The sequence below is a fragment of the Notothenia coriiceps genome, unplaced genomic scaffold (genome assembly GCF_000735185.1).
Source record: "Notothenia coriiceps isolate Sejong01 unplaced genomic scaffold, NC01 NC01_scaffold00000339, whole genome shotgun sequence".
NCBI classification, from domain to species: domain Eukaryota; kingdom Metazoa; phylum Chordata; class Actinopteri; order Perciformes; family Nototheniidae; genus Notothenia; species Notothenia coriiceps.
Window position 1 is genome coordinate 4,846,205 of NW_011333040.1, and position 14,439 is coordinate 4,860,643.

A 14,439-nucleotide genomic window follows, 5' to 3' on the forward strand; every position below is an offset into this window, starting at 1 on the left:
GTCGGTCCGACTTTACACCCTCGTTTAGTGTGGGGAGGGGAGGGGGGGGGGAGTTTGGATTGGGAGAGGGGGACGCAGGGTTAGGTTTAGTAGGAAGGACGACCACCTCCTGTTTTGGTCTACGACGACATTTTGTTAGTTCTTCCGCGTTTAAACATATACGGGCGCCATTTTGTCATGTACTCCACTGGAACTTCTCAAAACGATATACCGATGCGGAATTGAGTGCCAATAATTACAAGTTGTAGCAAAATCAGGTTCAAACATTTAACCTAAAGAGTTAGACACTAAAACGCAGAGAAACTAAGCCTGTTGTAAGACCCATTTTACAACAGATGCGTTAGTCCACCAAGCCTAGGGACTCGGAGGACGCTCAGGTTGTAACAGGAACCATGTGTTATGTCCCGACGGACCGTAATACCGTTTTTAGTATTAGAGCTAATAAATCACAGTTATTAACATAACGCTAACTAATTTACGCATGAATAAGTAACTGAAACTTTTGTAGGTACAATAACCTCTTTGTACAAAAAACTGTGTCATACAGAAAATTGTCAACTAATGGGACATTGAAATTCATCTATTAGAGTAGAATTTTTGGGGGTTAAAAAGAAATGAATATTATTATTAAATTTTTTTTTAGCGAAATAAAGCTAATGCAACAAAAGAATTAGCAACGTGTCGGTATTAGCGCTCGAATGGTATGACTAATTAACTCGTGCGGATGTGCTATGAGCATCGGGTTTAAATGAGATATCAACCGAAGATGCCCAACCTTCACATACATATTCATAGAAACCTATTTCGTCGTCGAGAAATTACTACGCACATTACAACAACAATTTTACATGCAACGAATAGGATCTGGGAGGTCTTTTTTGCTAAAAATAGAACCACAAAAGAGAGAGCACAATCAAGGTGAGCAAATGAGATGCCACAACAAATGGCAAGACACTACACGCTCGACTACTGCGGTGCGTAGTAGTAGTGATCGAAGTGCAGTTCTGCTCAATTGAAAAAAAAAAGAGTTGAAACAGACGTTTTTTCCCCTAATACGCCGAAAACTATTTATACGCCGGAAAATTTTTAGACGCGGTAAAACGACTAATAGCCAGCGGAAAAAAGACACTCCCAGATTATAGGTTTAGAAAAAAGATGATTTACATAAACGTTCACTACAGGTTTGTCTTGGATGTCATACAAAAATAATTTTTCCTAAAATGCTAGTAAACAATATAGGACGCAAATATCTCTAAAAACAAACATAAGTCAACAAAACGTTTCTTAACCCTTATTTGAGTCCGAAAGTATGTCAACTATCCATACACAACAAGAGGTACAGAAACAAAATTCTCCTCAGCATCTTCGTCGGGTCCTTGTTATTAAGAAAGCGAACGAACGAAAAGTACCTATTCATTGTGTCTTTGTGAACTTGTCAGTTACCTCACCTTCTATCGAAGTGGATTACACGTAGTGGAACCTAAATGCTACACTAATGTTCTTACTGGTTTCGTCCGACGTGACGAGGGAGACACAACCCGTTCACATACAATTTTCAGTCGCACACAACAAAACCAATGCGACCTAATGAGCCTGTGACCTGTCACACTAAATCACGGAAAGAGGATCATAGTATAAAAGGTAGAGCCGGGTGCCACACGCTTTACGTAAAAGTATTTCTATACAGAATACCTCATATATAACCATAGTAACGACTGCAATGGGGGTAATAACGGTTGGAGGTCCGACGTCTTGGTGGAGCAAAGAGGTAGAGGTGACGATTCACGAAGAACGACACCTAAAAAGAGAGCGAGCATAAGGGTCTCTAACCGAGAGTTAGGTTCACCACATCCGCCGTGGTATTGGCAGGAAAGGGACCACCAAAAAGTTAAACACTTCAAAAGCAAAGAGAATCGCCACCATAAGACAACGGACAAGTCGGTACAACCGATAGTGACGAACATGATTGTCGGGTCAATGAAGAGGATAAAGGAGGTTTGTTTTGCCGACAACAACGGCGTCCCTTTACATTTGCGCTAGTAGAATACACCGTCTCCAATAAAGGGACCTTCTGGATGTGTGTAGGTCCCGGAGGGTGGTGGAGTGAGACTAAACCACAATGCAGAATTCTTCTCTTGTAAACCGTCGCTCATACAACAGAAAAAAAGTCGTGTTCTGTCAGCTTTGACTGGTGAAGAGCGGTCTTAACTTGTACAGACGCAGGGCTTTTCTTTACGTGCAGACAACTAGAGGAAAAAATTAAACTCATCTAATCGAGCAGGCAGTGTACTCAGTAAATCAAAAGCAAACTTCCGAAATAAATTCAGTTAACTCCTGACACTTGCCTCTCAGTCTTTTTAAATGGGTATAAACATTCGATAGTATATTTTACTCCTTAAAACATTGGGCTACGTGTCCAAATATCGCTCTATTCTCTCAACATCGGTCGTCAAGGTCTCATATGATTTTAAATCTTGTTGATGCGGAAGGTCTGAACTAATTATGAAGTGATTAAGAGATCATTTGGAGCAACACACCAATGCACTTCTGCCTTCCCCCAGTCCACCCAGCTCTGAGTAGAGCGATCAATAAGTGGTATGGCCACAGGCTATTTACTGAGACACTTGTTTCCTTATTTCAGTTGCTTCCTCCTATTAAACACAGGAGCAGGGAGAATCGAAGTGGATTTGGAGGGGTTATATTTCTGTTCCGTCCATGGTGGCGAGGTTGAGTGTGTTGTGATGTCTGTATTATTTTAATCTTTTGAAGGTTAATATTATCCTTCTGAGTGTGAGGGCTTTTTGAGAGATAAACAGGATTCTGGGGATTGTGGATGACGACGAGTCTGAATGGGAGTTTTGGAAGATCTTTGCGCTTAGTCATCAGCTAATAATCCTTTAAAGCAATGAAAATCCATGCCCATATGATGCCGCGTTTGCTATTTCTGTGCATGAAATATGCATGAAAAATGACAAGGATTCTTTTCTTGGATGACTCATTTTTTCTTTCCCTTTCAAAAAAGAGATCCGTTTCGTTGTGGATGCTCCTTCCAAGCTGCCCTGTGGGTAGCACGCACAGCCTCCATGCTACACAAATCAAAGACTGTGTGTGTTATAGATAATACACACTGTCTGCTTCCTCTAAAAAAGGGCAACGAATACAGGGGTGAGGAGGACAAGAAGAACAAGCATGAATCTACACTTATGACAAATATCCACAGTAAACCCCCAAACAAAAACACGGCGCATGACTCTGCATAGAAATGAAACAAAGGAGAATGAGAGTCTGAGGTTTTGATTCTTAACAAAAGGTCCCTTCTTCGACACGAGCACCTCTCTGGTCTGTAAATATGAGGCAAATTGCTGACAGTGCACGCTACAGGTTATATTTCCCCTCTAATTGCTGGACTCCATCCACGGAGCTTCATGAAGCGTAACCAGACAGTCATCCAGTGTTCGTGCTGCGCTGCTTGTGGCCGCGGCGGGTTGGCAGGCGGAGCCCAGTCCATGTTCGACAAGGGGTTAACGTTTCTGCAACACAGCTCCACAAAACCACAGGAAGACAGCCAGTCTGGACGGTCGGAGCGAGGCCTGTCACTCGTCCAGATCGTGGTCTTTTTCTCTTCTTCTCCTTCCCTCTGGCCTTTCACTGAACTCAAAGCCTTTCCTCCCAGAATTGACACACTCAACAGCTTGGCTATAATTTCCAAGCCTGCAGTAACCACAGCGGGACCACAGGAGGTAGAGCCACTGCACGCCTGTTTTCGGAATCAAGCGTAATTACAAGCCTGCCAAGAATCAAACCCGATGGCTGATGATTGGACTAGTAGGGGGGGGGGGGGAAGGGATGTCAGTGCTGAAAACATCTACTGTATTCACCTTTACTTCCAGTCTGCTGCCACAATGAAATGAAAAAGGGGAAACAGATGTAACTACATTGGCAATTTGCAAGTCTGTGCCACCACAGGCAAATTAACTTTTAAAATAATGCAAGCCAATATATGGAAGATATTTTCAAGCAAATTGACGGAAAACCTTTCTTCCAAGCACAGTTTAGATGTTGACTGAACATTGGAAGAGTGGCTGCAATCTATTGAAAAAAACAGAAACACTGACAGCCAGTCAGGACAGTGATGGAGGATGCTCTTCAGCAGAAGGCACGCGTCCGTCTGCTCCGAAAGGTGCATTTGTTACGCTCGACGCAACATGTTAATGTGATTTCTGGCCAAACGGGGCCAGACCTGGGGGCCAAGGCCCGGTGGTCTCAGCAGATAACCTGGACCGGCCTGTGCTGCGTCAGCCCGGGTTATTGATGGCCAGGAGCCTGCAGGGCTGACAGGTAATAATTCACTCCCCAGGGGTCCCACACCCTTCACTGGACACAGCCGGGAGAGTACTGAGGGGGAGGGTGCAGGGACACAGCCTTGAAGCTCACATTCACTTTACCCTCCCTCTTCTTCCTTTCTACACTATCTTCTTTAAGAAAGGGGGATCTCATTGGTTGCCCAGTTGCCACGGGTAACTAGCCATTATCAAAATGAAATATGAGGTGCCACAGGCCGGTGCCTCTCAGGTGCAGGGCCAAACAAAGTCCCATATGTTGCGGATGAGGAGATTAGATTAACTGTTGCTTCCTGAAGCACGCCGCCCATTCTTCAGACAGCAGCACTTGTACAATGCCGCCGTGTGTGTGTGTGTGTGTGTGTGTGTGTGGGGGGGGTCTGCGACACTTTAGACAAATCACTGTTGTCGTGGTGCCACAACAATAGCCCAAAAAATATCATCCTATACTCTCAAATTCCGCTGAGCTTGAAATGGGGGTTGAGAATGAGCGCAGAGTGAAGGAATTCAGCAACTTCAACTTCGCCCGGGGGGTTTAATGTAACGTGTCTTTGTGTATGCCACTAAAATTCACATTTCTCCCCAAACCAATCAAAACTGCAGACTACCCGTGTGTGTGTGTGTATGAGAGCTATGTTCAGATATTGACTACTTTATCTCGATGATGAAAATGAAAATAGCCCGCTGAATGTTCCCCAAGGGCCACAGTCCTCAGTCCCTGTTAGGAGCCTATTTCAACCATCATTACCTTGAGGACCATTAGAAAGACGCCATCTGCACAAACGGGGGCCCCTTCACCGGGGGCCTCTTGTCATTCCAAACTAAAAGCAACTGGCGAAATGGAAATCGGAAATAAAATTACACTGGGCTAAATGCACCATTAACCATGCTAACTGTGCGGCGGACCTATCAGGCGCTGAAAATGAGAGCCGGACGAAGAGCAAGCAATTTCCAGAGGTGACGAGGAAATGAATGCAGCGCTCGTTCTTTGCGCGAGCACACGTTCAACTCACCCGTCAGCAGAATGTGACTTCCCTAATGGTGTCGGGTTAAAAGAAAAGGAGAGAGCAGTTGATTGTTTGCGAGCGTGGGAGACTGCCACAATCGAGGCTTGAATATAGATTTGTTTGCACTATATATAGTCCAAGTAGGAGTGCAGTCAGACACTGGTAGGTATCAGACACAATTCATCAGGCTACACAGGAGCATCTCACTTCTCCTGCAGGGAAGCAGCACCTTCCCTTGTCAGCAGGCCGGGAACATGTCAAATAAAATAACCTGAAACCTCATCTCAACGTCCTCTGAGCGCCACAGAGTGCTAAGTCACTGTACATGTGCGGTAGAAAACCACAAGCCATCATCAGGCCTCCTCATCATGTGATAGCACTGCCGCTGAGACCAGGCAAAACCAAAGAAAATCACAAGACTCGAACACACCGTTTCCACTTAAACATCTGACTGCTTGGGCTAGATAGGGCATGATGCGTTTCCCTCCAACAGCCAAAACAAGGCCTTTATTCTGAATAAGCAAAAGCTGCCTTTGCTGCTCAATCAATGCACCCCGTAAACTGAATATACATTTTTATTTAAATGACTCAAACTTTTGCAAGGCTAGCATAGATCAGAGAAGAGCCCGGCTGCCTTTGAGCGAGGCAAGAAGGCACAAGATCGAAGAAGTAGGAGTGTAGTGTGTCTGTGTGCATATGAGATGTATTTATTGTTGAAATGTTCTTTGCCTCGACTGAAAGTGAACACCCACTGAGGGCTAAGAGCGGGCTAATGCACACCAGGCTGAGACAAATCACAGTCCCAGTTCTGCAGGATGGCTCAAGAGCAGCAGCATAAATAAAGCGGCAGCAGCCCCTGGGAGTCTGATGAGACAAAAACACAGCTTTCTTCATCTCTCTCTGTGCGTCGTAGTCAATACTCAAATCCAATACTGCTGGAAGTCTGCATGCAAAAGCAGAGACCTGTTACAAGAATGAGCTCATCGAGTTTGGCTTTCAGACAAAATGCAGATGAAGCGAGCATGATTTAAGAGGTGAAATCCATGCAAAGTGAGAGGGTGCAGCTTCAATATAATCGAACAGTGTTCTCTGTTCAAAGCTGATTCGTTAACGTTATCTGCTAGTTAAAAAGGATTTGGTGCACAAACAGGTCTTGAGCAAACAAATGTGGTCTGTCTCTGATGGGAAATAAACCTGAGTATCCAAATTCAATTAGTGTCTTCGGCTAAGACGCCACTCAATGAGAGCTTATCGGGGTCTAATACCTGATAATAAGTTGCAGCAACAGACAGAGAAAACCTGATGAGTTGTGCAGAAATGGAAAATGTACACAATGCATGTGCAAATCTGCTAAATGTATATGAAAACCCCGAACAAAGAGAAGAACACACACATTTCTAATAGCTTGCAGAAATGATTAAGTCAGATAATACTGGCTTGCAATCAGCCTTCAGTGTAGAGACGAGACACAGACGAGGAAAACGGGAAAAACAAGCCGCTTCTACGGAACCAAAATGCAACTTATGGCAGAGTTTAAGCGCATAAAACGTGACAAAAATGTTGTGTTTACGTGATTCAAATTAATGTAGACGTTTGGACACCATTAATAAGGTGAATTAATGTCTCCTCTGTGGGAAACTTGGAGCATCAGCCTCCTAATGAGCTAAGTAAACGCAGCTGCAGCAGCATCGCTAAAGTCATCAACTAGCACCACTTCTTACCTTATTGTTTCCTTCGTACGTCCAGTAAAAAGAGAAAAATACCCCTCGTTGTCTCGCAGAGGAGATACTGAAGCGGTACAAATTCGTTTAGACGAGGCAGAGTTGTTAGTTTTTGCTAGTTTTCTTCATTAGTAATCCCAGAGCACCAGAGAAAGGCGCCCCTTCACTCCTGTGACAAGACTGGAGCCAGACTGAAGTCACAACACTTCGGGAGCCGGAGCTCAGGCCACGCCCCCTAAGCTGCAGTCTGACAGAGGTTCTAGCCAATCAGGAAGCGACGTTAGGACCACGTCGCCTCCCATTGGTTAGTAATTCGAGCTTTTGTGTTAAGCCCCGCCCAGATGTAGCTCACTTTTCCCCCAGATGTTAAATGCCTCAACATCAGGGCCCCCAGCCAGCCAATCAGAGCGCAGAAAGAGGGTATTTAAACACACACATAGTTTGACTTTATGGGAGGAGCAATTTAAAAGTATGTGAAATTACATTAGACACATTATTCTCTTGTAAACAACACCATATTAGTACGTTTTAGCTGTCATTTTTTTCTACATTTGTATCTGTTCAGTAGGCTAAATGAAAAAAAGTGTTAATCTAAAAGTGATTTGCTAAAGTGACTAATGTATAATATTGATATTGTGCTGTAAAGTCTGCACTGTGGTGTAAGATCTGTATATTATTACTTAAACATTAAATCCTGGTATTTGTTTGGCATTTCTGCTTGATAAATGACTTTAAAGTTTAATTACTTATCCATTTTTTGTAGATTAATTTCCTGGCTATCAACTAATTGATTCATTGACTCGTGAATCATTTCAGCACTGTAAAATGATTTGTCCTCTCCTAATCGATCACGGTGACACTTCACAATAACACATACGGCAGAAATAAATATTCTATACAGTTTCTTTCATATAAATCATGTTGCTATAGGTAGTTATGCAAAGCACTGAAAATGCAAACAGCTTGCACTCTGAATGTCCTAGATACACTTTGAAAAGCACGGACAAAGTGTACCAACAAGAGCTAATCAGCTGGGGAGGATGATGTAAAGTTCTCTAATAAGACACCTGCGCAGAGAAGGCAGCACTCAGGCATTTAGTCTGACTCCAGCACTCGATGATAATCTAATAGATGGCCGTCGACTCGCTGACTCATTCATCTCTGGCCTTCATCTACTGCATTTCCATTTCAGTCACTCTTTCTTGTCGAAAGTGTTATAAAGGGAGAAAAAAGGACAGCTCAAGGGGCTCTTGCAGTAATTGTCTGCACCGCTTATAATACATTTCAACCGTTAGCCTGTTTGCTAGTCGGCTTAATGAGATGGCGTCCTTTCAGGTCACGCTTATTCATCGCGTTCCTCTTTGTCCTCAAGCTGCAGAGAAATGGTGGTGAGTTTCTGTTCGGCTCGTACTCCTCCTGACTATAGTAGATTTACTCTTTCCTGTTGGCAGTGCGATGCTGCCTGTTGTGGAGAGGCTCTTTAAAGGGGAGGGGAAGGACATGATTCCAAATTGATTTGTGTGGACTCTCTAAATCTTTGGTCACCTTCTGTCCGCCACCACACTCTGCCAGAAAGGGATGTTGGCAGTAAAGAGGCTTAATATATTGACAAGTTGTTCTTCTTTTGTTCTCCTCATAATTGTCCTCGGTGGTTGCATCGTAAACACCTTCAGAGCCCGGGGGTCCGCTGCTCCATTGCACTGTAAATAAAGTACAGATTTACGGTGATAAAGCTGGGTTTTCAGGTATTGGTATTATGAAACGATAACTCAATATTTTGTGAAAATAATGTATTTTTATTTCTTGCCAATGGCTACATATGAAGAGTTATTCCACTCTCATGTCTGCATGTTAGCTTAGCTTAGCTTTATGATTGGAAACTAGCCTGGATCTGTCCAAAGGTAACTCAATCTGCCAACCAGCACTTTTAAAACTCACTAATTGATATTTTTTTACATAAAAAACTAAGTGCAAAAACAGCAAGTTGTGTGATGATAGATGTGTCAGTTTTGCAGTAAGTTATGCTACTGTAACTGGCTGCTGGCTGTTGCTTTATATGAAGTCAATATCTATCTCAGGAGAGAAAGTGAATCGACATATTTCCTAAAATGTTAAACCGTTCTTTTAGCAATGAAGCCTTTCTCCTGCTTTGAGTATAGACTTGTTATTATACTTGTTATCCACCACCACACCCCTTCCCGCTGCCTCCGCTCATCAGAGGCCAACCTCCTATCCATCCCCACCCGCACCAATCACCGGACCTGGGGGGACAGAGCCTTCTCCGTCGCTGCCCCCTCNACACACACAAACACACACACACACACAACCACACACACACACACACACACACACACACACACACAACACACACACACACACTCACACACACACCACACAACACACACACACCACACAACACACACATAATTACCCCAGCCCCTCCCTGAAGAAGTTAATAGTATAACTTTAATTTTGAACCCCAGTGTCGGCGTATGATCCCTCAAGTGACTTTGTGCAAAGACGGCCGCGAGCGGGAATGACTGAACTGTGTCGTCATTGTGTTACGTATGTTAATTGTGCAGATTACTGGTACATTCGATAATTTTTTCTTCGGGGCTACTCAGTGTTCGGAAGTAGTAGTTGGGTTGGACACCTGTGACTGCTACACACACACACACACACACACACACACACACACACACACACACACACACACACACTACAGCACCCCCTTTTGGTAGGCGTACTGAAGGTTTTCAAAGGGTAACTCTAGCCTTCAACTTACCATCTTTGCTTGCAGGAAAACATGTCAAACATTATGAGAAATGCACAAAAGCTTAGTCAACATAGCTTTCCAAATTACACTGCTTTATAAAGGACTGCACACCAATGCACCCTTTGCACCGGTGAGCATGTCATTCATTGATATGTTGCAATTTGCTGCCAAGGTGATGCTGAAAAAAGGGTATTTTAATCCTTTCTAAAGCCAAGCAACCCCTATGTGGAGAAAATTACCTATTCATACATCACAATAGTAAAATTCACCCCTGCCAATAATAATGCAATTAAGAATTGAGGCCTTAAGGCAGGGAAAACATTTAAATTATTTTCTTTTGTGTGCTCAAGGCTGAATATGACCAGATTTTACACAGAATGAAATGATAATTAAACAAGGTGCTTTTTTACTTAAATCCTGTGTGCAGTTTCTCCTGCAGTGAAAGTCTAAACTTACCAGCCATTGGAGTTTGAACTGCCTACCCTACACTAACATAGCCTCAGTAGCCTACAGCCTAGGGGTGATTCAAGACTGCTGGAGTGTCGTGTCAGTGTCACACCTATTCGGTAGAGTTATGAAATTCACTAGTGGGCTGAAACCATGGATGTATAATAATAAGAACCTAAGGCTGAAACTGTAGCACGGCAGTCGCCATTTTGGTTCAAGCCTCCAAAGGGATATAGCGGATGTGCCAGGAGCAGTAGTGCATTCAAGGGCTGAACAGAAAGTCGTAATAAGGACAAATAGCTGTTAATTGAATTATTTGTGTAATATCAAAACGTGAGATGTGACTCGGATGTGTAAATGAGTCTGACATTATTTTATATTCTATTTACGCCTTCTGGTGTATTCATATCTTATGAATTGGTGTTTAAAGATATGTGTATACTTAATTTGTGAACTGAATGAGCAACAATGGTATGCAAAAGTACACAAGATCAGCGGATGTTTATATTCTCCTATCTTCTGTAATACAGTTATGTTACAATGTGTTTGACTATTTGTATTACTTTGTTAAACCTCACCAGCAGAGGTTGAAAGTAAATACATATATTTACTCAAGTGCTGTACTTCCGTCCACATTTGGGGTACTTGTACTTTACCCGAGCATTTTCATTTTTTACGACTTTATTTACTACATTTATTTTTAGATATTAATTTACCAGTTACATTATACATTTATGGATTTTGAGGCAAACAACTTTAGAACACTTTTAAAAATATGTTATTAATTATAGTTAATATATTATTTGGTATACATTAAATCATCTAACATAATATTTAATTCACTAAAACAATGAGTGGGTTAACAGAACATTTCTTGGAATTAAGATTGTTTTGTTAAAAAAATATGTGCTGCTCTTGCTTTAAAATATTTTAATATTTGTTTTGCAATAACTGCTATTACTCCAAATACTTTAAGTACATTTTCCTAATCGCACTCTTATAATTTTACTTTTACTGAAATGTGTGGTATTATAATTTTTACTCAGGTTAAGAATATTTGTGTTACGTAACCTCTGGTTTCAGAAGGCGGATTTTCCTTAAGGACAGTGAAGGCAGCATCGCTGGCAGTCTTCCGCTTGTTGGATAAACACGCAGCTTCCAAACATGACCGCTGCTGTCGTTGTCCGGAGGTTAGCAGCTCTGTCAGGGGCTTCTGCGGTGGCAGCAGGGGCATACGGGGCTCACGGTAGGGTCACTGCACATTAGAGTATTCGCCATACTCATGCAATAGCTAAAACAGCGGGGAAACACTGCCATGTCAAGCTAACCACTCCAGCCTCCGTTGCAAAAAATGCCAATTTAAGATTAGCTTCTATAACGGCGCTTTTGTTGGACTAAAAAATAACACATATCTGCTGCTAATATAGAATAGGCTAATAGTTAGTTTGGCATACAAATGACACTCAAAGCAGCAGCATGCTAATTTACTAAATAAACAGTTTTGTAATGAAGGTGGCCGCCCCCTGTGTGTCATGGAGGAGTCAATGGCAAACGTGCAGTCAGAAAGTCAAGTTAGTATGAATTAAGCTAAACATTGCTCTATTTAGTTTTTTTTACGAGACATCAGACATCATGTTTGGAATGCACTATTTGAGACAGTTATATTTATACCCCTCAGTATTCACTACTGCCATTGATCAAAAGCATCAACAAAAGCCTAAACTTAAAATCTTCAGACATTAGTTACTCATTCAAAACAAATGTGTTGTGTGGGGAACTTATAACAAACTATTGATGCCATTTAAATTGTCATAAAGTGTGTCAACATATTATTTCTTTCATATTTCTGTTCTAGGCTTCAAAAACAGCGACCCCGATGACTACCAGAGAGTGGTATGTTAATATTGCTGTGATGGCAAATGTTGATGTTAAAAAATGTTAAAAAAACACTTTTTACCTGATCACTGTCACAGTCTTGATCGTGTCAGAGATCATGATCTGGATTATGCAGGATTAGTCTGAGTGCTGTTCTCTCTTTGTGTCTTGCTTTTCCAGCTATTTGAAACAGCCAACAAGTATCATTTCTACCACAGCCTGGCTCTGCTGGGTGCTGCCCACTCCAGCAAACCTGCTGTGGTGAGTATGAAACCTAATACCAACTGTTAGCCCTCAAGTGTCCCTTTTGAAAAGGAATTTTAAGTGTCATTCTGTCATAATCCGTCTGTCCCCACTCAGAAAACCAGCATGGAATTGAAAGAGAAGTTGTTATTGTAACTCCTTTACACACAAATCTACAGTACATTTTAGCTACAACATGCATTGCTTATTCGTTATTAAAAAAACATTTAATTTGAATACAAAATGACTGAAACAATGGGGTAAAAATTGAGACTGGTAGCTTTTTAAATATGTTTTTTTCCCTTAAAAGAAGGAGAAGTAACAATAGGCTGTTATCATCACATTATAAATAAGTAATAATATTATGTATACCTTCAGTACTAAGGGCATGTGTATTTATGCACGATATATAATTTACAAAATAGGCAACCATAAAATAAATGAATTATTCAGAAGTGTACAGATTTGTTCAATATACATTTTGTCCTATTTTCAGATTTATGTTTCTAATTTTGTTTGATGCAGAATCTAAAAAGAAACAAGGCCATTTTCTTTCACACTAAGTAGTAGAAGTACGAAATAACTCAATTTAATATATGACAGCCTTTTATCTTCCTAAATCAATGTGTTTGTGCCACTGAATCTAAAAGGAACAAGTACATTTTCTTAAACTTACATTTTAAACCTAATAAATGAAGTCAATTAATCTGCTTTTTGTCAGTAACCTAATTTATAAAATGTTTGTCTGTGTCCCCTCTCTACAGGCGGGGACGCTCCTGATAGCGGGCATGGGGATGTTCTGTGGCTCTCTGTACCACCAGTCCATGACCGGAGACCCTGCTCTACGCAAGATTGCTCCCATGGGGGGTGTAGCTATGATCGCTGGCTGGCTGGCTTTAATTCTCTGAACTGTAACAGTTCACGTCCCCTCCACAGGGCCGCTCTGTGACGCTGGACTGTCAGACTGTTAATGGATGAACTGCAGAGCTTGGGGGGGTGGGGGTGGGGGGGAGTTTAGAAGTGCTGAGTAATGTTGCCCATCTAATCGCTCCCTGTCCAGGGGTTGTGGGTGTCAGCGGCAGATAAGGTCACAGGATTATCACTTTTCTACCATTGCTGTCTGTTTCTGATCGCTGCCCTTAAGTTAAAATGGATACACAGAGAATAAAGCATGTGTCATCTCAACAAATTGTTGACTCATTTCCACTGGTATGTCAATTTTGAACTTGGAAATCAAATCTAGAAGTTCCTGAAGCTTTACTTAACAGTCAATAAATACAGTTTCTATTTATGTTTCTGTAAATGTATACAGCAGTGGTATTGCAGAAGTAGAGCAAAAATGAAAAGAATATGAGGAGAAATAAATACTTTTTCTTACACATTGTTGGGTTGCCTGATTTTTACACATTACTTTCTCATTACTTCTCCAAGTAAATGTTTTCAATCTGCCTAATACATGTCCTTTTCACTTCACTACATGGTCTTGTAAAGGTTGTATTTTGCTGATTAGCATACCAGACAAACAATGTAATTGGTTTATAAATTATTATTCATTTTTATAAATGAATATAATGCAGATTAAACTGACTACCTGATCGATTACAATTGTCTCACTTGTTAATACATTAATGACTAATACACTATTCAAATACATAAAACAATCACCCTGAAAGTGTTAATTCTGCATAATGAGTACTTTTAGGAATAAGTGTTAAATGGCAATTATAGTCCAGACTGAAATTCCAATTATTTTTTAGACCTATAGTAAGTAACATTTATTTATAAAGCCCTTTTTCCAGACATAGTCACAAAGTACTTGACAAAGCATTAAAACATCAAGCCACGTGTAGCATTCCCCAAGATAGGTTAGATACTATACATGTACATAATCAACCCAGTCTCACGGCATTTCGTGTTATAGTCACGACATTTAATCTATTGATTCGTGTTCACCAACACGATTTCCCCCTTTTTTTCGTGTAACATAGAACGATTTTAAAAGCAATGTATTTCTATTGGTAGTATGTTTC

The 14,439-nt window shown here is 41.4% G+C and overlaps 2 protein-coding genes and 2 long non-coding RNA genes across 4 annotated transcripts in view; 2 read left to right on the top strand and 2 right to left on the bottom strand.

The window, feature by feature from the left end:
- LOC104943181 (uncharacterized) overlaps nt 1-10,569 on the top strand; it is an 11,841-nt gene extending 1,272 nt beyond the window's left edge. The window contains exons 2-3 of the long non-coding RNA XR_798089.1: nt 737-742; nt 10,559-10,569. This is a non-coding gene — a long non-coding RNA (uncharacterized lncRNA). The remainder of the gene's footprint in view (nt 1-736; nt 743-10,558) is intronic.
- glmna (glomulin, FKBP associated protein a) overlaps nt 1-14,439 on the bottom strand; it is a 458,443-nt gene that overhangs the window by 404,072 nt on the left and 39,932 nt on the right. The window lies entirely within an intron of this gene.
- LOC104943254 (uncharacterized) overlaps nt 1-14,439 on the bottom strand; it is a 158,699-nt gene that overhangs the window by 131,008 nt on the left and 13,252 nt on the right. The window lies entirely within an intron of this gene.
- tmem256 (transmembrane protein 256) lies at nt 11,403-13,793 on the top strand. The gene is made up of 4 exons (XM_010768509.1): nt 11,403-11,537; nt 12,147-12,184; nt 12,347-12,427; nt 13,174-13,793. Exons 1-4 carry the CDS (start codon nt 11,456-11,458, stop codon nt 13,315-13,317), a joined length of 345 nt encoding a protein of 114 aa, XP_010766811.1. The 5' UTR covers nt 11,403-11,455; the 3' UTR covers nt 13,318-13,793.

What these genes read in the sequence shown, in the direction of transcription:
- tmem256 (XM_010768509.1), top strand. Translation starts at nt 11,456, where the DNA reads ATGACCGCTGCTGTCGTTGTCCGGAGGTTAGCAGCTCTGTCAGGGGCT. An exon ending in AGGGGCATACGGGGCTCACG is followed by an intron (nt 11,538 to 12,146) that starts GTAGGGTCACTG and finishes TTTCTGTTCTAG; the next exon opens with GCTTCAAAAACAGCGACCCC. An exon ending in CCGATGACTACCAGAGAGTG is followed by an intron (nt 12,185 to 12,346) that starts GTATGTTAATAT and finishes TTGCTTTTCCAG; the next exon opens with CTATTTGAAACAGCCAACAA.